The sequence below is a fragment of the Mustela putorius genome, unplaced genomic scaffold, assembly GCF_011764305.1.
Source record: "Mustela putorius furo isolate JIRA1106 unplaced genomic scaffold, ASM1176430v1.1 tig00003988_pilon_pilon_pilon, whole genome shotgun sequence".
Taxonomy (NCBI): Eukaryota; Metazoa; Chordata; class Mammalia; order Carnivora; family Mustelidae; genus Mustela; species Mustela putorius.
The window spans coordinates 12468368-12493324 of record NW_025422127.1 but is presented as its reverse complement, the minus strand read 5'-3'; the positions used below and the strand labels follow the sequence as shown (position 1 = coordinate 12493324).

Genomic DNA, 24957 nt, shown 5'->3' with positions numbered 1-24957 from the left:
ACCTGGCTTTAGAGTTTTCATTTTAATTACTGTGTAATATTTCATGAAGGAAGACAGCAGATAATTAAAGCAGTGGGTTTGGATAAAATCGCTGAATTTAGCTTGTAACTAGGTTCAGCAACAGAGGACATTTATTTGTTTACGTAATTGGGGAATCAGGGCGGGTAAGGGTGATTTCAGACATTGTAGAGTCTAAAAATTCAGATGAGGTCATAGGGCTCAGATTCCCCCTCAGCCCTTCTTCTTTTTGTGGTTTTCATTCTAAAGACAAGTTCTGCCCAGAAGTTAAAGTGACCACCTTTGTCTAGTCAAAAGATGCAGTGCTGGCAGGAAAATCTCAGAAATGACTGGACTTGAACCAGGCACTACGTCTGAGATATTGGGATCCTGTGATCAGACGGGTTGGGTCGCAAGTCCACACTATGAAGATGGTGGCACCACGGAGTAGGGGACAGATTATTTCCCAGAGGAGGGGTAGCTGAATAAACAACAGGATATATTCACTCATCCATCATCCTCAAAATCTCTTTTATTTGGTTTTCTAGTTCTTCTCTATATGAATATATAATCTCTATATGATTCTAATTGTAGAACAGATATAATTTTATAAGAAACTTCTTAAGATCATAACCTCATAAACAACATGGAAAATATACCTGGCTTTATAGTTTTCATTTTAATTACTGTGTAATAGTTCACGAAGGAGGACACCAGATAATTGAAGCAGCGGGTTTGGATAAGATCACCCAGGAGAGGTGAAACAGAATGAGAATAGCAGAGGGTCAAAAGAGAGTAGGAAAGATAAATATGCCGGGGGTGACGGAGTTAACTAGAGTCCCCAAGAGATGTAAAACAAAACAAAACAACCCAAAAATTAGAAACCAAAGGAGAAAAGTTTCTAGAAAGATCAATAAAATTCCAGAGAAAGGTCAGGATAAGAATAGAAAATGCCCTATTAAGTGGGGTGATATGGATATTAAATGGGAGAAGTGTCCTAACAGGTGACTTCCTAGGACCTATCCCAGGTCCTAGAGCCAGAAAAGTACAGAATTGGCAATAGAATTCAGATCTTCTGGATCTTTTTTGACACTATCTATCTTCAACCATGGATAAAGTGGAGGGAGACAAGTGTTCTGCAACTCTACAGAGACAGGAGAAGCAGCCATGTCCTCAATATCATAATTAGAATGACTCAGGCTGAATAGAGAATATGCTGTGATTTACATGGTTATAAAATAAATTGTAACTGCTTATTCTTGGGAACACTTTAAGGCAGGGGATCTTCAAGTTGCGGACTCGATCGGATACCTAGAAATAGGATGAATGACCTTAGCCAGGGCCTCTCAGGACAGCATTATTTTTCTTCTGCTATCCCTCTGATAATTTTTTAATCCCTGAAGTTTCTTTACCTCATTGTCCCATTGGATCCCAAGGAAACCAAACACCGGGAGCCCTTTAATTGTAATTTTTTTAATCTTGTGTCCTTGCTTGCATGGACAGGAAAATCTGCAAAATCCAGTGGCTAGCATAAGATGACATGTCTTTGATGTGAGTGGTATGAAGATAATGTTAGGGCTCTGTAAGGATATGGAGAGGGGAGCTGTGGAGGTACTAAGGGAGGGGAAAGGGGGAAAGCAGTAGGTGGGCGCCGATTACAGGTTCACCATCAGCCAGTCCAGCAGCTGCAGTCGCGTAACATTTCCCACCGCCTCATCCAGCTGTCGCTCCTTCTCATAGCGCAGCACTGACTGCAGGACCTCACCTACGCTGCGTCCTTTGTCCACAGCAGCAGCCGAGAGCTGAAGTAGCTGTGGAAAGGAAAGAAAAGCAGTAGTAGAGGGGCAGAGCATCCTGGAGCAGATGAGAAAGGGCCTGCCAAGGCTAGAACAAAGAGGCTGGGCAGACCTTGGAAAACAGCAGTGATGCTAAGACGACCTCCATAACTGGAAAGTATGCAGCCTGTCAGACAGAAGAGAGTACTATCATCCTTAAAGAAGGGATGTTAGCATCCACCTGGCCATCATAGGGAACATACAATTTCCCAGTAAGACTAAATCTTTCTGCTTCCAGTGGGTGTTTGGTCAACGGTGGTCCCGTTTTCTAAGAATTCTAAAGTTCTTAAGTTCACTGTAATGTCACAAAACAGTCTCCATCATCGTCCCAAAGCCAGACAAGGGCGGGGGGGAAATAGCCAGAGGACAAATGCATGTGGTGCTTTCCAGGCCCCACAGAACAAACAGCTGAGAATGCTCAGAGATCCATTCAGGCCCTGGAAGGTGCAGCCAGAAAGGTGGAGAGACTTGTCAGTAATACAGTGCTAGAAATTAGCAGAAGCAACATGCATGCCCAGGTCTGGGAACCCTATGTTTAGCTCTCGCGCCAAGCTCTAAATGGGAAAAATGAGCCAAAGCAAACATTCTAGCCATATGAATACAGTACACTGGCGTTCTTCTAGGTAACCAGATTTTTTAAAAAAGATTTTATTTGTCAGAGAGAGAGGAACGAGAGCGAGCACAGGCAGACAGAATGGCAGGCAGAGGAAGGAGAAGCAGGCTCCCTGCCAAGCAAGGAGCCCGATGTGGGACTTGATCCCAGGACGCTGGGATCATGACCCGAGCCTAAGGCAGCTGCATAACCAACTGAGCCACCCAGCCACCAGTAACCAGATTTTTATTTTGTGTATTCTGCACCTGACTCTCGGAGACTGAAAAGGAAAACAAACAGGCCAAATATTAGGAGCTTTTCCAAAAGGGATGTTTCCATGAGAAAGACTGAAAGTACATATGCATGTTCTTAAAACAAATGGAAGGACGAAGTCTGAAGAAAGAAAGATAAAAGAAGAACCAAATGAATATTTTAGAACTAAAAAACACAAATCCAAATGGACTAAATAGAATGAAGATAAGAGAGGAAAGTCAGTGGTCAGTGAACTTAAAGACCGATTTGTAGAGAAAAACCACCACCACCACCAGCACCACACTGAACAACATGAGTGATTAAACTTCCTTCAGTTAAATCTCTTTGAAAAAATAAGAGCTCAGGGGCCTGTGACAGAATACCAAAGGTCTTACATTTATGTCGTTAGAATCCCAGGAGAGGAGAAAAGGGTGGTGCAGAAAAAACTCTTAAAGAAATAATGGATGAATGTTTCTCCAGTTTGCCAAAATATATAACTGACAAATTCAAAGAGCTCAGTGAGCCTAAAATAAGATAAACCCAAAGAAATCCACTTTAGCACCTGTCATAATTAAATTGCTAAAAATTAAAGAAAAAAATATGAAAGCAGCCAGAGAAAACACTGCATTATTTATAAGAGAACAATTCAAATAACAGCAGATTCCTGATCAGAAATCACAGAAATCAGAAGGAAATGACACAACACTCTGAAGCACTAAAAAGAACTGCCAAATCAGAATTCTACATAAAAAATTCTACTTCAGGAATAAGGTCCAAAAGAATGTTCAGATTAAAGAAAACTTAAAATGTGTTCTAATTATTTAGGCGGAAGGAAAATGATGTTGGAAGGAAGCTGGAAACATCAGGAATGAATGAAAAACAACAGAAACAGTAAAAATCTCATTATAAATAAGCTTTTTTTTTTTTTTTTAGTTCTTTAAAATATAGGCATACCTTGAAGATACTGTGGGTTCAGTTCAAGACCACACAATTAAGTGGTATCACAGTAAGGTGAGTCAAATTATTTGGTTCCCCAGTTCATACAAAAGTTATGTTTACACTATTAAGTGTGCAACAGCATATGTCTAAAAAATGATGTACATAATTAAAAATATTTTATTGCTAAAATATGCCAACCATCATCTGAGTGTCCAGAGAGTTTTAATCACTGATTACAGATAATCATAACAAATATAATGAAAAATTTTGAAATATTGTGAGAATTACCCAAATTACCCAAATTGACACAGAGACATGGAGTGAACAAATGCTGTTGGAAAAATGGTGCCAACAGACACGCTTGACTCAGGGTTGCCACAAAACTTCAAATTTGTAAAGAACACAATATGTGCAAAGCACAATAAAGTGAAGTGAAATAAAATAAGGTAAGGCTGTATGCTTTATAGTTAAGAGCAAAAATAATATTGTCCAAGGATTTTTTCAATATATGTAAGGTTATATAAAATAACCACAATGTAAGGGTGAAGGTAAAGAGGCCTATGTATTAGTAAGATTTTAACACCACCATTTAAGTGTTAACTACTGATTCTATGTAGACTCTGGAAAGTTCAGAGTGTATATTGTAATCCCTAGAGAAACAACATAGAGTAAAAAACATGATAAATTAAAACGGAATACTAAAAAAAATTTCTTAAATAATCTAAAAGAAGGCAACAAATAGGGGAAAAGGAAACACATTAAAGAGAGCAGTGGACCCAAATCCAAACATATCAATAATTAGGCTAAAATGTAAATGGTATAAACACACCAGTTGTCAGAATGGATTAAAAAAAAATGACCCAACTATATGTTACCTACAAAAAAACTCTCTTCAAATGATACATGTAAGTTAAAAGTAAGATAATAAAAAAAATTTATATCATTGGAACACTAATCAAAAGAAAGCTGGAACCTTAACATTTATGGTCAATTGATGTTTTATAAAGGGAAGGAGAATTCAAGGGCCAGATATCCAATTGTCTTTCCAACAAATGATACTGAGACAACTGCATATCCATATGCAAAAAATGAACTTAGATGCCTACCTAGTTATACACAAAAATGAACTCAAAATGGATCACAGACCTAAACATAAAAGCTGCAATTATCAAACATTTAGAAGAAACCAAAAGAGAAAATCTTCATGGCATTGCGTTAGGTCAGGGTTTCTTAATCTTGTACTATGTACCTTTGGGCCAAGTCATTCTTTGTTGCCGGTTGTCCTGAGCATTCTAGATGCTTAGTGGCATTCCTGGCCTCTAGCAACTCCCTTTAGTGCTGATACAACAAAATATGTCTCCAGACATAGCCACATGTCCCCTGAAGGCAAAACTGCCTCCAGATGAAAACCACTGGGTTAGGTAAGAATTTATTGGATATAACATCAAAAATACAAGCAATAAAGGCAAAAAATGATCAAGTATATTTTTATCATTAAAAACTTCTGCTCTTCAAGACTCCATTGAATAAAAAGACAAACCAGATAAAAAGCCAAATACCAAATAAAAGGACAAAGAGAAAATGTGTGCAAATCCTATATACCTGATAAAAGCCTTGCATCCAGAATATATAAGGAATTCTCTTTTCCTTAATTCCTTAATAGAAATATTTTTTCAGGATATATGAGGAGCTCTTATAACTTGATAAGAAGAAGAAAGCAACCTAGTCAAAATATGGACAAAAGATGTGCACAAACAACTCACCAAAGAGTACACCAAAGAGTATGAATGGGGGTGCCTGCCTCTACCTTCAGCTCAGGTCATGATCTCAGGGTCCTGGGATTGAGCCCTGCATCAGGCTCTCTGCTCAGCAGGGAGCCTGCTTACCCCTCTCTCTCTGTCTGCCTCTCTGCCTACTTGTGATCTTTCTCTCTGTCAAATAAATAAATAAAATCTAAAAAAAAACCCACAAAACAGAAAAAGAGTATCTATGAATGGCTAATGAGCACACAAAATGATGTTCAACCTTCTTAAGTCATTTTAATGTCTATCAAATTAAATCTACAGTGAGATACCATTATACCAATTATAACAACAAAATAATGTTGATGAGAATGTAGAGAAACTTAAGTCCATATAAATTGCTAGTGACCTTCAGATATAGCAACCCCACTCCTTGTTAGCCAAGAGAAATGAGAACATATGTCTGCACAAAGACTTGTATGTGAATACTCATAGGAGCATGATTCATAAGAGCAAAGGACTAAAAACAATCCAAATGCTCATTAGCTAGTGAATGGATAAACAAAACACAGTATATCCATTTCATCAAATATTATTCAGCAATAAAAAGGAGTGAACTGATACATAAAACAACAAGGGTTAACCTCAAAAACATTATGCTAAGTGTGAAGAGCTAGATGTAAAAGAGCCACATTTTATTTTATTTATTTTATGGCTCCATTATATAAAATGACAGAGAGGTAAATCTATAATGATAGAAAACAGGTAAATGGTCACTTGTGGCTGGGGGTTAGAAACAGAAATGTACCCTAGAAAGTTTTGACATAGAGAAATAAGGAGTCCTTAGTCTTATCAGATATTAAAACACATTATGGAATAACAGTAATTAAAACAAGATGCTATTAAAATAGTAAGAGTAGATAATTCAATGGAACAGAACAGAAAGTTGAAGAAAAGAACCAAAGACAGGTAGCTATCTGGAAAAAAATAAATGTTTGCATCCCTACCTTACATCTTGTATAAAAATGAATTGAAAATGGATCAAAGTCTTAAATATTTTTTTTATTTTTAAAAAGATTTTATTTATTTATTTGACAGATCACAAGTAGGCAGAGAGGCAGGCAGAGAGAGGGGGGAAGCAGGCTCCCCACAGAGCAGAAAGCCCGATGCGGGGCTCAATCCCAGGACCCTGAGATTATGACCTGAGCCGAAGGCAAAGGCTTAACCCACTGAGCCACCCAGGTGCCCCAAGTCTTAAATATTTTTTAAAAATCACAAAGGTACTAGAAGAAAACATGAGTAAGTTTTGTTAATATGTTGTAGTGTAGAATGTTTTCTTCAAATACGACATAAAATCCAGGAAAAAACTTGAACAATTACTTAGATTTGACTACATAAACATTTTTAGAATTCTATATGGCAAAAACAAAATAAAACAAAAATACAAGTGACAAAAATTGTGCTTAATATCATAAAGACTAATTTTCTTACATATATAAAACTCTCACAGATTAATAAGGAAAAGACTAGCAATCTAGCAGAAAAATGGGCAGAGGTTATGAACAATTCATCCATGAAAAAGGATATTCAACTGGTTCTTAAACATATAAAAAGATCTTTATCCTCATTCCTAGTAAGACAAGTGCAAAGCGAGGCAACATTCAGCAAAGATGAAAAGTCTGGCACAAACATTTGGATAAAACATGGGAAATGGGAAATCTCATAATTTTTTTAAAAGATTTTATTGATTTATTTGGCAGATAGAGTACAAGCACCGGGAGCAGGCAGAGGGAGAGGGAGAAGCAGGCTCCCTGCTGAGCAAGGAGCCCGCTGTGCAGCTCAATCTCAGGACTCTTGGGCTCATGACCCCAGTCGAAGGCAGACGCTTAACTAACTGAACCACCCAGGCACCGCTTTCATATTGTTTTAAAGGTATGAAAATTGGTGCAAGCTCTATGGAAGGCAATCTAGAAATATATATCTAATATACTAATACATTTTTCATTGACATTTTAAAATTCCTTTCCTAGGTGTTTAGCACATCCAGATGTGTTTGAATCTGTGCATTCAGCACTGCTTTTGGACAAAATATTAGCCACTGAAATGTCCATACAGTGGTTAAATACAGTATCTTCATAGAGTTATATGTAGCCACTAAAAAATGTGGCAGGGAGCCCTGGTGGCTCAGTCAGTTAAGCATTTGTCTTCCGCTCAGGTCATGATCCCGGGGTCATGGAATAGAGTCCCACATTGGGTTCCCTGCTCATAGGGGAGTCTGCTTCTCCCTCTGACCCTGCTCCCTCTCTACTAATTGTGCTCTCTCTCTTTCTCAAATAAAAAGTAAAATCTTAAAAAAAAAAAGAATGTGGCAGCTAAATATGTTGCAGAACAGAATATATATATAGTAGTAACATTTGTGCCTTAAAGAAAAAAAATATACACCTGTAAGTATTTGCTTGTGCATGCATATGTATTTCTAGAGGGATAAAGAAGAAATTGATCAGAAAGGTTTTCTCCAGGGAGGGAAACGAAAGGGGAGATATGGATAGAACAAAAGCCTTCATTTTCCCTGTGCCTTTGGATTTAGGACTATGCATATATTATCTATTCAAACATGGACACCAATTTGTTTAAAGGAATTGGGTTCATGGGCATTCCAGCATTACTATCTCAGCACGAGAGGATTTCCATTTATTAGTTAAATCTCTTCCCCCCCCCCCAAAAAAATCTCAAATTATTCTTAGGTAGTTTCTTTGATGTATACGTCACCCAACTTTTATTAAAAACACACTGATATTCAATGCAAATCTACTTATTGGTTGACATTTGGATGTGCTGTTACCTATCTTTTCTATTCTTTTAGATGTTCATCTTTACCTTTACAGTGGGCAGAGATGTGTGTGTGTGTATAAATCAAGTATATTGTCTTCATTTTGGATAAGTATATTATAGACATTCTAATTCAAAATAATATAAAACAGAATGTTTTATGTATATTATGTATGCTGGGTTTGACTGAAAAGATGGATATAGAACAAAAATATATTCATGCATTATACACATGGAACCTATGCTCCTTTTTAGAATTTTTTTCATCAGCTTTTGTGAAAATAGCCCCCTCTGTTAATTGTTATATACCAAACTAGTTGTTTTACAGACTGGGAAAACTATAACAAGCCAGAACTTACCAAGAACTCAGGGATGTATCTCAGATCGGAACCCCATGTTCTGTGCTCTAGCCCAAACTTAAATGTGCACACATATGACCGGGGGATTTTGCTAAAATTGAGTTTCTAGTTCAGTAGGGCAGGAGTAGAGCTTGGGATTCTGTACTTGTAACAAGCTTCCAGGCGATGCCAGTGATGTTGGTCCACAGACCCACTTTGCTAGCAAGTCTCTAAATCATACAGTTTCTTGTTTAGTAAAGTCTTATCTTGATATTTTACAATCCTGTGTCTCCCCAGGCATCAGATAAACCAAGTAACCCAGTCATAAGGATTATAATACCACTTACTAAACAGAGAAAAATCTCTTCTACATCCGCTGGTTTCTATGAGGATGAATTACTTTCTCATAATGATAATAATTTTTATATTTCCTGTGCCATGCTTACTACTTAGTTGGTGCTATTCCACTTCTCTCAACTGAGATGAAATTATCAAGTCCTAAAAGTGTGTCGTGTGTGTGTGTGTGTTGTAAAGATATTTGTTTCTTAATTCCTCTACATTACCATGAAGCAGCTACTTACATAAATACTCATGTTTTCCAGTCTCAGAATTTCCTTTCAGAGGAGGACTCAGAATGACAGCATAAAAGGATCCTGAATTCATCTCCTCCCACAAACACAACAAATCTACAGCTATGTATAGAATAATTCCCTCTGAAAAGGACCTCAAAACTAACTAAACAGTGCTTCCAGAGAGCGAATTAAAGAGGGAGAATAAAAGAGCCACATCAAGATGGGTAGAAGAAACAGAGATATGGTCTAGCAATAAAACCAACCCTACAACAGTGACCTACAATTACGAGGAATCTCAAAAATGGACCTTGTCCTTCAGGAATGAGAGGGTCCATGCCCCATATCAGGCATCTCAACCCTTAGAACTGCACCAAAAAAATAAGCCAATAAAGTGTCTGGTCTTAAAAACCAGGTTTTACCGGGTTTACTTCCAGGAGAACCAAAAGGCTATAGGGAATGAAAAAATCTGCTTTTGAAGGGTTTGCGCACAAACCCACTTGGCTTGGAACCCAGCAAAAAAGCCACAGTTTGAAAGGGTCCTGGACTACATGCAGAGGAAACTCATTTCCTCATCCTCCAGGGAGGCAGAAACCTTCTGGTATTCTCTGGGGATGAAGGCACTGGCAGAGGCTGTTTTTGTGTTTTCCTTCTGCTTTGTTGGTGCCGGGACTGGTGGATGCCATTCTCACACTACCTCCTAGCCTACTGCTCCAGTGGAAGCACCCTGTTTCTGCACACTGAAGCCACAGCTCACCAAGCCACAGCTAGTGGGCAGGCACAAACCACACAGGGAATGCTCTTTGAGAGCCTGGCTCTGGGAACCAAAGGGGACTGCATTTCTGAGTCCTATGGGTCTGAAATAATCAAATAAGCTACTGTCCCATGGCACTGCACATCTCCTTCATGTGGAAAAGGCCTATATTCTTGTCCTGGAACTTCAGTCTGAGGGTCAGGCTTCAGGTCTGCCACACACCCAGAGGTTACAGGCACCCCAAGGTACATGGGCAGGGAGACATCATATTTGCACAGTCCCTTGGCCTTGCCACAGTTTGTTGATACCGTCTTAAAGGGAGCATATGCACATGTCTAAATACATGATTTCTGCAAGTGTTGCCCAGCAACACCTCCAGATCTCCTAGTCTGGAAGTCATCAGGGATTGCAACTGTGGATCAACAAGATTGTATGTATTTACATATCTTAAACATTGTTGCCTGAAAGGAAACAAAAGGGAAAATGATTTTTGGGACTTCATCAAGATCAAAAGCTTCAGCATAGCAAAGGAAACAGTCAACAAAACAAAGAGGCAACCCATGGATTGGGAGAAGATACTTGCAAATGACAGTACAGACAAAAGGCTGATATCCAGGATCTATAAAGAACTTCTCAAATTCAACACACACAAAACAAATAATCATGTCAAAAAATGGGCAGAAGACATGGACAGACACTTCTCCAATGAAGACATACAAATGGCTATCAGACACATGAAAAAACGTTCATCATCACTAGCCATCAAGGAGATTCAAATCAAAACCACATTGAGATACCACCTTTCACCAGTTAGAACGGCCAAAATTAACAAGACAGTAAACAACATGTGTCGGAGAGCATTTGGAGAAAGGGGAACCCTCTTACACTGTTGGTAGGAATGCAAGTTGGCGCAGCTACTTTGGAAAACAGTGTGGAGATTCCTTAAGAAATTAAAAATAGAGCTTCCCTATGGCCCTGGAATTGCACTACTGGGTATTTACCCCAAAGATACAGATGTAGTGAAAAGAAGGGCCATCTGTACCCCAATGTTCATAGCCGCAACAGCCACAGTCGCCAAACTGTGGAAAGAACCAAGATGCCCTTCAATGGACAAATGGATAAGGAAGATATGGTCCATACACACTATGGAATATTATGCCTCCATCAGAAAGGATGAATACCCAACTTTTGTATCAACATGGATGGGACTGGAAGAGATTATGCTGAGTGAAATAAGTCAAGCAGAGAGAATCAATTATCATATGGTTTCACTTATTTGTGGAGCATAAGGAATCACATGGAGGACACGGGGAGGTGGAGAGGAGAAGGAAGTTGGGGGAAATTAGAGGGGAGATGAACCATGAGAGACTACAGACTCTGAAAAATAATCTGAGGGTTTTGAAAGGGCAGGGAGTGGGAGGTTGGGTGAGCCTGGGGGTGGGTATTTTGGAGGGCACGTATTGCACAGAGCACTGGGTGTGGTGCATAAACAATGAATTCTGGTACACTGAAAAGAAATTTAAAAAATAAAAAAATTATGAAAAAAAAGTTGTTGCCTGAGGATCTGGCTTACAATTACCTTGAAACTAGGTACTGTCTGAGATCCCTCCCTTTGGAAGACTGAAAGATCTTGGCACAGATTCAACAACTGGGATCTGTTAAGAACAAATCAAGCTACAAATCAAAACCACAATGAGATACCACCTCACACCAGTCAGAATGGCTAAAATTAACAACTCAGGAAACAACAGATGTTGGCAAAGATGTGGAGAAAGGGGAACGCTCTTACACTGTTGGTGGGAATGCAAACTGGTGCAGCCACTCTGGAAAACAGTATGGGGTTTCCTCAAAAAAGTTAAAAATAGAATTACCCTAGGACCCAGCAATTGCACTACTAGGTATTTATCCAAAGGATACAAACCATGATTTGAAGGGGCACAAAGACCTCAATGTTTATAGAAGCAATGTCCATAATAGCCAAAATAAAGGAAGAGCCCCGATGTCCATTAAGAGATGAATGGATAAAGAAGACGTGGAATATATATATACAACGGAATACTATGCAGCCATAAGAAACCGAAACCTTGCCATTTGCAATGACGTGGATGGAACTAAAGGGTATTATACTAAGTGAAATAAGTCAGAGAAAGACAATTATCATATGATCTCTCTGGATATGAGGAATTTGAGGGGCCGGGAGGGGGGTTTTAGGGGGAGGGAGGGAAAAATGAAACAAGATGGGATCAGGAGGGAGACAAACCAAGAGCCTGTTAATCTCAGGAAACAAACTGAGGGTCGCTGGAATGGAGGGGAGTGGGAGGGATGGGGTGGCGGGGTGATCGACACTGGGGAGGGTATGTGCTATGGTGAGTGCTATGAATTGTGTAAGACTGATGATTCACAGACCTGTACCCCTGAAACAAATAACACATTATATGTTAATAAACAAAATAAATAAATAAATAGAAGAACAAAATCTTGCCATTTGCAATGATGTGGATGGAGCTAGAGAGTATTATGCTAAGTAAAATAAGTAAGTCAGGGAAAGAAAAATACCATATGATTTCACCCATATGTTAAATTTAAAAAACAAAACAGATGAACATAGGGGAAATGAAGGAAAAATAAGATAAACACAGCGAGAGAGAAAAACCCTAAGAGACTCTTAACTATAGAGAACAAACTGAGGGTTGCTGGAGGGGAAGTGAGTGAGGGGATGGGCTAACTGGGTGATGGGCATTAACATTGGCACTTGAAGTAATGAGCACTGGGTATTATATGTAATTGATTAATCACTGAATTATACTTCTGAAACTAAGAGTAATACAGTATAATTGATTAAATTGAAGTCAAATTAAAAAATTAAAAAAAAAAAAAACACCACCACTAAGGTCGGAGAAGCAACCAAAAGCTAGGGCACAGTTAAACAATAAGGTTCATCTCCTTCAACTCTGGGAAAGATAGCTGTTTTACCTAATACCTATAAAACAAACACAGATACCTATAGAGTCACACAAAATGAAAAGACAGAGGAATATGTTCCAAATGAAAGAATAAAAACAAAATACTAGAAAGAGGCCATAGTGAAATGGAGATTAGCAATCTACCTGATAAAGAGTATAAATAACGATCATAAAGATGCTCACTGAACTCAGGAGAAGAATGAATAGATACAGTGAGAACTTCAACAAAGAGAGGGAAAACACAAGAAAGTACCAGACAAAAGTCACAGAGTGGAAGAATTCAATAGTTAAACTGAAAAATACACTTGAGGGATTCAAGAGAAGATTAGGTGAAACTGAACAGGTCAGTACTGGAAATGACCCAATCAGAGCAGCAAAAAGAAAAATGAATTTTAAATAGTAAGGATACCTTAAGAGACCTGCAGGACAGCATCAAGCAGAGTAACATCTTCATTATAAGGGTCCCAGAAGAAGAGGAGAGAGAAAAAAAAACCAGAGAGAAAACTTATTTGAAAAAGGAACGGCTAAAAACTTTACTAACTTGGGGGAAGGAAACAGACATCCAGCTCCAGGAAGCAAGGGAAGTTTCATATAAAATGAATCCAAAGAGGGGCACCTGGATAGCTCAGTGGGTTAAAGCTTCTGCCTTTAGCTCAGGTCATGATCCCAGGGTCCTGGGATCAAGCCCCACATCAGGTTCACTGCTCAGCGGGGAGCCTGCTTCCCTTCCTCTCTCTGTCTACTTGTAATCTCTGTCTGTCAAATAAATAAATAAAATCTTTAAAAAAAAAAAACCAAAAAATAAAATGAATCCAAAGAGATAATTAAATTTATAATTAAAATATCAAAACTTAAAGATAGAGAATATTAAAGCAGCAGAAAAAAATTTTTTTCTCTTAGAAGAGAAAATAGAAGGGAGCCCCCAGAAGACTATCAGATTTTTCAGCAAAAACTCTGCAGGCCAGAAGGGAACAGTATTGATATATTCAAAGTGATGGAGGAAAAATCTTCCAATTGAGAAGAGTCCACCTTGCAAGGTTATCAAAACTGAAGGGGAGATAGTTTCCCAAAAAAGTAAAAACTATAAAAGTTCATTACCACTAAACTAAATGATGATGAGCCTTATAGGATGAAAAGCCTTATAAGAAATCTTAAAGGAACTTCTTTAAGCCAAAAACAAAAGGCACTAACTAGTAACAAGAAAATACATGAAAGCAAAAATCTCACTGGTAAATGTGTCAGTGGACTAACCACTTATAAAGCTAATATAAAGGTCAAAAGATGGCTTGAGGAACCTCCATACGGTTTTCCAGAGTGGCTGTACCAGCTTGCATCCCTACCAATGGTGTAAGATGGTGGAACGTAAGGAACAGGGAGGAGGACCACAGGGGAAGGGAAGGAAAACTGAATGGGTAGAAATCAGAAAGGGAGACAAACCATGAAAGACCCTGGACTCTGGGAAACAGGGGAGGGGTCTGGGGTGGGGTAACCAAGTGATGGGTTGGGCAAGTGTGGTGATGAGCACTGGTGGTTATATCCAATTAGTGAATCGTTGAACACTACATCAAAAATTAATGATGCTGGCAAACTGTGTTGGCAAACTGAACATAGTAATAAAAAATAAGACAGAGAAAGACAAATATTACATGATTTCACTTATATGGGGAACCTAAAAAACAAAACAAAAATGAATAAATAAACAAACCCAAACCAAACAGACTCTTAAAGAGAACAAACTGGAGGTTGCCAGAGGGAAGAAGGTTGGAGGATGGGCAAAATTGGTGAAAGAGATTAAAAGGTACCAAGTTCCAGTTATAAAGTCACAGAGATGAAAAGTCCAGCAGAGGGAATATAGTCAATAACACTATAATAACCTCATATGGTGAAAGATGGGGACTATACTCATTACAGTGAGCAATGAGTAATGTACAGGATTGAAAAGTTACTACTTTGCACACCTGAAACTAACACATTGTGTGTGGACTGTATTCAATAATAATACATTTTAAAAACACTGTAACAAACAAATGAGCGGAAGACTGGAATAGACATTTTGTGAAAGAAGACAGGTTGCCAACAGGCATATAAAAAGATGCTCAATATTACTAATTATCAGGAAAAAGCAAATCAAAACCACAATAAAATATCACCTCACACCTGTCAGAATGGCTATTATAAAAAAGGCAAGAAATAACAATGTTGGAGAAGATGTGGAGAAAAAGAAATCCTCATACACCGTTGGTGGAAATGTAAATTAGTGCAGCCACTGTGGCAAATGATATGGGGATTCTTCAAAAAATTAAAAGTAGAACTACCATATGATACAGCAATTCTACTTCTGGGTATTATCTGTAGAATACAAAAACACAAATTTGAAAAGCTATATATACTTCGATGTTTACTGCATCTTGTAGCCAAGACCTGAAACAACCCAAGTGTCTTTTGATGGATAAATGGATAAAGAAGGTATAGGCCCTGTGTGTGTGTGTTGTGTGTGTGTGTGTGTAATGGAATACTCCTCAGCCATAAAAAAAGGAGAAAATCTTGCCAGTTGTGACAACTTGAGGGTGTTATGCTAAATAAAGTAAGTCAGATAGAGAAAGACAAATACTGTATGATTTCACCTATGTGTGGAATCTAAAAAAAAAAAACACACACACACACAAATAAAACAAACAAAAAATGCCAAACTCATTCAGAAAACAGACTGGTGGTACCCAAAGGGAAACTGGGTTAGGGGTGTGTGAACAGCTGAATTGTGGGGTGATGGGTGGTAACTCGACTTATGGTGATGATTATTTTACAGTATATACAGATATCGAATTACAATGTACACCTGAAACTGACATACAGGCATACTTGTTTTATTGTGTTTTGCTTTACCGTACTTTGCAGATACTGTGTTTTTTTTACAAAGTGAAGGTGCTTTTACAAAGCACCAAGCGAGTCTATTGGTGCTCTTTTTCCAACAGCATTTGCTCACTCTGGGTTCCTGTGTCATATTTTGACAGTTCTTGCAATATTTCAAACATTTTCCTTCTTATTATATTTTCTATAGTGATCTTGACTAGCAGTTATATTTACCAAGAACTCAGATGACGGTTAGCATTTTTAGCAATAAAGCAGTTTTTAATTTAAGTATGCCCTTATTTCTAAAGAAATAATGCTATTGCACACTTAATAGACTACAGTATGGTATAAACGTAACTTTTTATATGCACTGGGGAACCAAAAAATTCACCTGACTTTGCTCTATTGCAGTGGTCTGGAACAGAACCCACAATGTCTTTGAGGTCTGCCTGTAAAGTTATATACCAATCTTAACAGACACATGCACGATTCTCTTCAGTAAGCTGTTCCAAGGCCTCATGGGGAGAAGCAAGGAGTTAGAAGGCACACACTTACCTTTATCAGTAATAACAGAGATAAGTTGATTTCCCATCTGCCTTATTCTTTAGTCTTACTTCGCAATTGATTCAGAACTTAGAGTAAGGGGAAGAGGGATGTTATTTACTGAATCCTGTCAAATCCCCAACACTTCCTAGCCAACCAGCTGAGAGAGTAATGACAAGTTGGGAAGGGTATAACCTCCTGCCCCCTCAGTACATTCCTGGGATGCCTCCTAGCAGCTCCTTCTCATTCTTAAGGCAATATGCTGTCCTATCCAAATTTCAGGATGAGGTCCAGACCTTTATCTGACTCTTCTCCCAAGTCTCTTAGAGGTTTTTCATCTGTGCATTCCCACCACTGTATGCAGAAAAAAGAATCAGATTTGATTTACCACATATCAAACACTTATAATAAATCAACAGCACATTTCATATATATACATATACATATATATGTATATATATATACACACTTATCCCTCTTTATCCCCTTTAATATGCCTCTTATTAGGCAAAATCCCATTTTACTTTATCCATTATCTCTGCCAGGAGGCATCTTCAAATTCTCACTATCCTCCTCCTACTCTTCTTATAGCCAACATCCCATGCAGAAAGAAAATAGAAACTTAAAACCCTAATTAATCCTTAACAAATCTTCCCAAATCCCTCTGACTCTACCTCCTTACCTTCTCCTGGATTCCTTCGTCATCACCAGCAAAGTACAAAATAGGGACATTGAGTTCAGAGGCGGCGACCCACTGAAGTACGGCTTGGAGTTGCTTGTTCTGAACCGTATCACTTAGGCTCTGATTGCTGACAATCACTTTGGGTGCTGCATACCCTTCAGGGGGCTGTCCTGACATACCTCTCAATTCATTATGGATAGCTTGATAGGCATTCTGCAGGACAGTCTCTGCTGTCCCTGTGCCCTTGACTGGTAAGCACTCATATAAACTATCTGGGAAGGCTGAAGTTGGCCTGCTTGCATCCCCAGACTTATCATCTCCCAGCTCTGCCAAGGGAGAGTCAAAGGAATTGGCAATAATGAGACATAACTTCATCACTGAGTCCATCAGATGTTCTACCATTTGCCCATTCATGTGGCCATCTAGCTGGCTAGCAACCATCTTGGTCAGCCCAGCAAAGGGACCACCAGCCTCATCACCTTCACTTAATTTGATGGGAGAAGGGGTTACAGGTCTTTCACTCTGGTGGCTACATTCTTCCTTAATTGGCTTTTCTGGCACCTTGGGTTCAGAGCTACGGTCACTCTTGAAAATGGTCTCACCAAGTAAATTCCGGATGAAGTTAAAGAAAACACTCATCAGATCTTTCTTTTCTGCTTCCTCTTGGTTACCTCCCGTTTGAGGAGACTTGGGGCTGGACTCATCAGAAACTACAGGGGACTTGTTGGCAGGCAAGTTGGTACTGCCAGCTGCTTCAATGAAGCTCTGTGCATCCATGCTTCCTCCCTGGGCCAGGTGGTATTGAATCAGAAGTAAGGCAGATACGATCAGGTCCTTGGCCCAGGAGTCTGAGTCACACATAAAATTCTCAGGTTTCTCTTGGTGATGCACAGGGGGGCTGAGGCTGGAAGTATCCAAAGGATAGTCCAGAGGAATGTCTGGTACAGGCTTGTACTGTTTGTTGGGAGCTGCAAATGTTGCCCTTTGGAAACCTGGAGATCTTCCTTCTTTTTGCTGACTTTTACGCCAAAGTGTCAATCCTTCTTTGATAATGTGTTCACCCAGAGTTTCGACACAAGACTTCTCCTCAGGTTTGGATGCAGGACAGTACACTTTTTCCCTCAATTTACCTTCAGATTTCATGGCTGCAAAGTTTGAATTTTGGTTTTTAGGGTCACCCATTCCTTTCATGGAGACAAGGGAGTAACTCTCAGACCTGTCCTTAGTTTTCCTGACATTTTCAGGCGGTTTCTTTGCAAACATTACAGTGTATAGCTTACCAAGCATGGCATCCATGATATCTGTGGCCTTCTGGCTTCCGTGAGAGAACAGACTTCTTTTTACAGCTGAGACAAAGTCCGTATCAGTCATGAGGGTCCCTGTGACATTGTGGAGGTTCTTCATGAAGGAGTCAATAAGATCTGAGACGACCTCTTTTGCATGCTTGAGCAGTACCTTCTTTAGCAGAATGGTGGCAATGGTTGTGTCCTTCACGTGGATCTTCAGTGTCTTCATGATGGACACCATCATATCAGATACCACACTATTAGCATAGGTCATGATCCCTTGACTAACAGAAGCTGTAAAGTCATTAGGTCTTTCTTGCCCTCTGAACATCTTTCTCTCCCCAGGTAAGGACCTTCCACCCTCTTTGGCATCACCTGCATTACGAGATTCAAACACCTCCTTGTAGAAGAAAGACTTTCTAGAAGGAGGCTTATCATCTGCACCCTTGCTTTCCTTGGTGCTCTCCTTGATCTTCAGAGTGGTCTTATATTTCAAATTTGGGGGACTCTGTAATAATCCTGAGGCTCTGTCACCAGAGCCTGGAGACCTATCTGAGGCAGCATTCTTGGAACATGCAGAGACAGTCTGATTCACCAGTTCTGATGCCACCGTACTCAAGCTTTTGTTGGGCGTGGGTTCATCTCCCACGTATAATGACTGATGGACACATTTGTTTTCAGAACCATCTATCCTCTCATTGATCTCCTTGCGGGCCATGGCTATGACTAGATTTGTGAGGCGATTAGCATAGAAAGAAACTTCATCTACTGAACTCCCATTACCAAGTTGGATACTGGGGCCCTGGATGGGGTTCTCTCTGTGAGTCATCTCAAAATGCAATCTTCCTGGACTGCCCTTGTTGGTGGCATTGTAATAGTCCACAGAGAAACCCTTGCAAGGGTCTCCTAAGTCACTCACTTCCCCACCTAAGGGGGATTCTCCAGGTTTGAACTTAACATCTTGGAATCCTGCTGTACTTTTTTCCAGGTCTCTGCGGAGCCAGCTGAGCACTCTGATAGGATCAGTTGAGGCTTCCTTAAAAATAGACAAGGATTCATCCGACTATAACAAAGTAAAGATATGGGACATTCAGGACAACCTCAAAGACTGGTTACAAAAACAGTCACCTTTCTCAAGCCTTAACTGCTGTATCATCACAATAAAAGTAACCAACATTTATTAGGTACTTAGTATGATATATCAGGCACTATTCCAAGTATTTTAAGGCTACTATCTCACTTAGTAGTATTCTTTTAAAAAAAGATTTTATTTGTTTATTAGAAAGAGAGAGTGCATGAGTGAGGGGGAGGGGCAGAGGAAGAGGGAGAAGCAGACTCTCCTCAGAGCAGGGGTCCTTCTCAGGACCCTGAGATCATGACCTTAGCTGAAGGCAGATGCTTAACTGCCTGAGCCACCCAGATGCCCCTCAGTTAACATTATTCTTACAGTATACTTAAATGTTAGTGCTCTTATTATCCACATTGTATAGGAGTAGGAACTGAAGAAAGGAGAGATCACTTTAGTTACTGATCTGAGGTTATATAGCTAATCACTGATGGAGCAGGAGTTCCAACCCAGGCAGTCTGAATCTAGAGCCCATGCTCTCAGCCACTACACTACAGTGCTTTTAAAACATTCACCCTTGGGCGCCTGGGTGGCTCAGTGGGTTAAGCTGCTGCCTTCGGCTCAGGTCATGATCTCAGGGTCCTGGGATCGAGTCCCGAATCGGGCTCTCTGCTCAGCAGGGAGCCTGCTTCCTTCTCTCTCTCTCTGCCTGCCTCTCAGTGTACTTGTAATTTCTCTCTGTCAAATAAATAAATAAAATCTTAAAAAAAAAAAAATTCACCCTTAAGGGGCACCTGGGCCCCTAGGTGGCTCAGTGGGTTAAGCCTCTTCTTTTGGTTCAGGTCATGATCTCAGGGGCCTGGGATCAAGGCCTGCATCAGGCTCTCTGCTCAGCAGGGAGCTTGCTTCTCCCTCCCTCTCTCTGCCTACTTGTAATTTCTGTATGTCAAATAAAAAAAAATAAACAAAATCTTTAAAATATATATATACCCTTAAGAGCTGACAGTCATCTGCTTTGTAGCAGAGTTAGCATTTGCACTGAATTTGCACTGGATCCAATTTTTCTTATCTTTATATTAATTGCTATTTTCCATGATTTATCTGTTTTTATTTAGATCTCTTATTAAAACTATAGTTTAAAAAAATTAGAGAATTCAAGGACAATTGTGCATCATTAATCACTTTGCTGGGCTATATAAGCCAGTCTTGATATGTTAAATGACTTCCAATGAACTATATGATATCACTTAAGTGAACAATCAATTTTTAATTGAGGAGTTAATATCTGTGGACAATTTATTAGTTTTGAATGAATACAGATTCCTTAATGGACACTAGCTATAATAAGCACATATACATATTTTTAGTTTTATATATTACAATCTATAATTTTCACTTGAGCATAGACCAAAATAAGAAGTATGTGTCCTGTGGCTCAGTGGGTTAAAGCCTCTGCCTTCAGCTTAGGTCATGATCCCAGGGTCTTGGGATTGAGCCCCGCATAGGACTCTCTGCTCAGTGGGGAGCCTGCTTCCTCCTCCCCCTCCTCTCTCTCTCTCTGCCTGCCTCTCTGCCTACTTGTGATCTGTCAGTCAAATAAATAAGTAATACTAAAAAAATCTTTAAAAAAAAAGAAGTATGTGTCCTATTTGCTATCAAATATAAAGGAACACTGTAATTATATTAGAGTAATGTCTATCTAGGAAAGACTACAAGTATTGCCCATCTTTAAAGAATAACTTCGCACTTTATTTATCAAGTGTCACATAAGTTACTAGCTACTATTTCTTTCTTTTTTTTTTTTTAAGATTTTTTATTTATATGTCAGAGAGAGAGAGAAAGAGAGAAAGAGAGCACAAGCAGGGGGAATGGTAGAGGCAGAGGGAGAAGCAGGCTCCTCCCTGAGCAAGGAGCCTGATGTGGGACTTGGTCCTAGTATCCGGGGATCATGACCTGAGCTGAAGGAAGACACTTAACCAAGTGAGCCACCCAGGCATCCCTACTAGCTACTATTTCTTATATACTAGTGTTTGCCAGGCACTGTGCTCCCGCTTTACACACATTATTTCACGTAGTCTGAGCCCCACCGTGAGTTTACTTTTATATATATATGGAAGTCATTATTTCACCTTCTCTGAAAATGATCTTTTAACAGTTTTGGAAGTCTTTGCCAAGATGTCCAGCAGATCCACCTAACAGAGATAAATATTATCTGGAAGGAAGAGTATGAGGTGCATCTTTCCTTTGGCCTCAGAGGTGAATTCAAGGTGGAAATAGAACTTTGCATTCTGTTTTTTCAAGATTGTATGTATGTATGTATGTATGTATGTATTTGAAAGAGAGAGGCAGAGATACCAAGAGAAAGCATGAGTGGGAAGGAGAGAGAGGACACTCCCTGCTGCGCAGGGTGCCCAATCCGGGGCTTGATCCCAGGACCCTAGGATCATGACCTGGACTGAAGGCAGCAGCTTAACTGACTAAGCCACCCAGCCATCTCCATTCTGTTTTTTCTAGTTTTAATTTTTCCCTGTACTAATTTTGCTTTTGATTTTCAATTTGGCTCCTTGATGGCCAATAACAATTAGTGACAGTGGTGAATAAGAATTTGGTTTTATTGTTTAATCATTTGGTGATCCCTTTAATGGATTGATTGTTTATAGAGATCTATTCTCTGTTGGTTAAGAAACAATGGAAAATTTGTGTTGGTAGCTTTTTTTTGCCCATCTCAAGCTCAAAGTAATTAAGAATTTTGTGCCCACTTGGAAGTAGAAGAGTTCTTTGATTTCTGGACAGGTGAGTCTTGTGTTTCTGTTTACTTTTGATGCACGGCTGAAAGCTTATTATTTTTTATGGAGATTTAATTGACATAAAATATTGTGTTAGTTTCAGGTACACAATATAATGATTCAGTATTTGTATATATTGCAAAATGATCACAATGGTCTCATTAACATCCCTCACCACGCCATAGTTCAAAATTATTTTTTCTTATAATGAGAACTTTTAAGATCTACTCTCTTTGCAACTTTCAACTATACAATACAGTATTAACAACTATTGTTGCTATGCTGTACATCAAATTCCCAGGACTTATTTATCTTATAGTTTGAAGTTTATTCCTTTTGACTCTTTCAATCCATTTAGCTCACTCTCACACCACGCACCCCTGGCAACCACCTATCTGTTCTTTGTATCTAGGGGTTTTGTTTTTTAAGAGTCTAAATGTGAGATCATATAGTATTTGTCTTTCTCTGACTTATTTCACTTAGCTTACACCTAAAGGTCCATCCATGTTATTATCGTTGGATAATATTCTATTGTGCATATACCACGTTTTCTTTATTCATTCATCCATGGATGGGCTGGGTTGCTTCCAGCTCTTGGCTATTGTGAATAATGCTACAGTGAACAGAGGCTGCAGTTATCACTTTGAAATAGTGGTTTTGTTTCCTTCAGATTTACACTTGGAAGTGGAATTGATGGATCATGAGGTAATTATTGTTAATTTTAATTTCCTTATGTGATTGTAATTATAGTAAATGAGAGAATATGCACAAAATTTGTACTCCTATGGTAATGTACATAAGATACTTCTCATCTGCAGAACTTCTTTGACATTATCTCTAGGTTTTCTCTTTATTGATATTTGCATTTTGTTCATACTTTGTTTTCTTGGGTTTCTCCACGTGTTTCTTTTTGTTCTTTGAGCATCTTTAAGGCAATTTTTTTTAATTTCTTTTGTTTTTTAGGAGACTATTTTCATTTTCTTTATTTATTTGAGAGGGAGAGAGAACGCGCGCAGGTGAGAGAGAGAGAGAGAAAGAAGGCAAGCAAGCATAAGTGGGGGGAGGGGCAGAGGAAGAGGGAGAAGCAGACCCCCTGCTGTGTGGGGAGCCTGACATGGGGCTCAATCTGAGGACCCTGGGACCAGAACCTGAGCTGAAGGCAGATGCTTAACTAACTGAGACTACCTGGTGCCCCAAGTTTTTAGTCTTTGTCTAGTGGATCTGCCGGATCTGCCATCAGGTCTTTTTCAGACATAATTTCTGTTGATCTACTTTTTTCCTTTGAGTGAGCTATACTTTCCCGTACTTTTCCGTACATCTTGTGATTGTTGTTAAAAACTGGACATTTGAATCTAATGGCGGAAAGTTTAGAATTGAGGCTATAAACCATCAGTACTTGTCATTCAGAAAAGCACTAACTGTAAGCAGTAATGTCCTCCCATTTCCACATGATAGCAAGGGTTCTTCTGCTCCAGTACCTTAGTTTGAAGTCAACATGTTTACCTACCATCCTCTTCTTCTTCACCTCTATCTCTGTTAAAGATACTTTATGAAATTTTCTCTGACCTCTTCCCACTTTGATCTGTTCTTTAAATAACTACAGCAATTATGGTCAGAAAAGCTGTTTGGTAAATTATCATGAACTTCTTATATTTGGGGTCTATCGGTTATTTAGAACTTTTCAATTATTTTTATATTTTCACACGTATATTTTTTATTTTCCCAAATTAATAGTAAGGTCTGTGAGGGCAGAAATTTATTTTCTTTCTTTTTTATTTTATTTTATTTTTTTAATATTTTATTTATTTATTTGAGAGAAAGTGAGAGACCGAGCAGTGGGGAGGGTCAGAGGGAGATGGAGAAGCAGGCCCCTGCCGCTGAGTAGAGAGCCCCCGATGTGGGGCTTGATCCCAGGACCCTGAGATCATAATCTGAGTGGAAGGCAGATGCTCAACTGACTGAGCCACTCAGGCACCCCTTTTTCTTTTTTTCTTTTCTTTTTTTTTTGCATCTCCCGGAGTGCTTCTTCCTTAATGAGAAATCATGACTTTTTTTGTTTATTTGATTTAGTATTGAAATTCATCTACCTTTTGTTTTTCTACATGAAAGAACAGAGGTAAATAAAATACGTAATAAAAGCAGTTTTGTTTGGTACTAACTCTATAGTAACTCATATAATATATATATATATATAGTAACTCATATAATGAACTATTTGTTTCAGGGGTAGACTACATTTTTTAATATCACATTATTTGCTATGGTTTCCATATTCTGACTGAACCCTGACTTACAATGCTTGATATTAAGTACTGAATAAATGTTTGTTGAATGATGACAACAGAATGATAAAGTTCTGAGAATTTTGAGGCATACTACATTTCAAAAATAGTTTCTATGAACTTTGTAGACATTTATTAGAAATCAAATCCCCTTCTATTTAAAATTTAAAAAATTTACAGCTGTTAATATATAGGTTTTGCATTAATTATATTTCTTCTATGAAATTACCATATATAGGATATTCTCCCCAAAACAATATGGTGAGAATTTTTTATTCTAGAGGAGTTCATGTTTTTCCCGAAGAATTTTAAGTGAGTAATGAGTAACTAAAAAGTAGTGGGTCAGAGAGATAAGTAGTGGTGGTGGAGTATTCCACTTATTCCTAAATCCCTCCATATTTCTAAAGAAGTCCGACCTTACCATTTTCCAGTCCTGGGGCTGGCTGTCTCCAGGTGAATAGACATCAACTTTGCATACTCCATTTTGGCTTTGTAACCAGTCAACCCTTTCTGACATCTGGAGGTAGAAAAAAATGAGAAAGGGCCATCAAAGGACCAGTTACATGAAATGAAGGAGAAGTAAGACAAATGACTCAGGTGTGCCCAACAGGAGCAACGCTTTCAATAGAGACTTGTCCCATGAGCTACTACA

General features: G+C 38.9%; 1 protein-coding gene across 6 annotated transcripts in view; it reads right to left on the bottom strand.

The window, feature by feature from the left end:
• Window positions 1-625: 625 nt before the first annotated feature.
• Window positions 626-24957, bottom strand: part of AKAP3 (A-kinase anchoring protein 3) — a 32975-nt gene continuing 8643 nt past the window's right edge. For 3 of the 6 annotated variants that reach the window (XM_013048863.2, XM_004778268.3, XM_045071565.1), the window contains exons 3-5: window positions 24727-24822; window positions 16886-19234; window positions 626-1808 (exon numbers count right to left, since the gene is read on the bottom strand). In XM_013048863.2, coding sequence (XP_012904317.1) covers window positions 1653-1808; window positions 16886-19234; window positions 24727-24822 — 2601 coding nt within the window. In that variant the 3' untranslated portion in view covers window positions 626-1652. Of the gene's footprint in view, window positions 1809-16014; window positions 16293-16499; window positions 16558-16885; window positions 19235-24726; window positions 24823-24957 lie in introns of those variants that run through there. The other 3 variants (XM_045071566.1, XM_004778269.3, XM_045071567.1) reach the window with 3 other exon arrangements.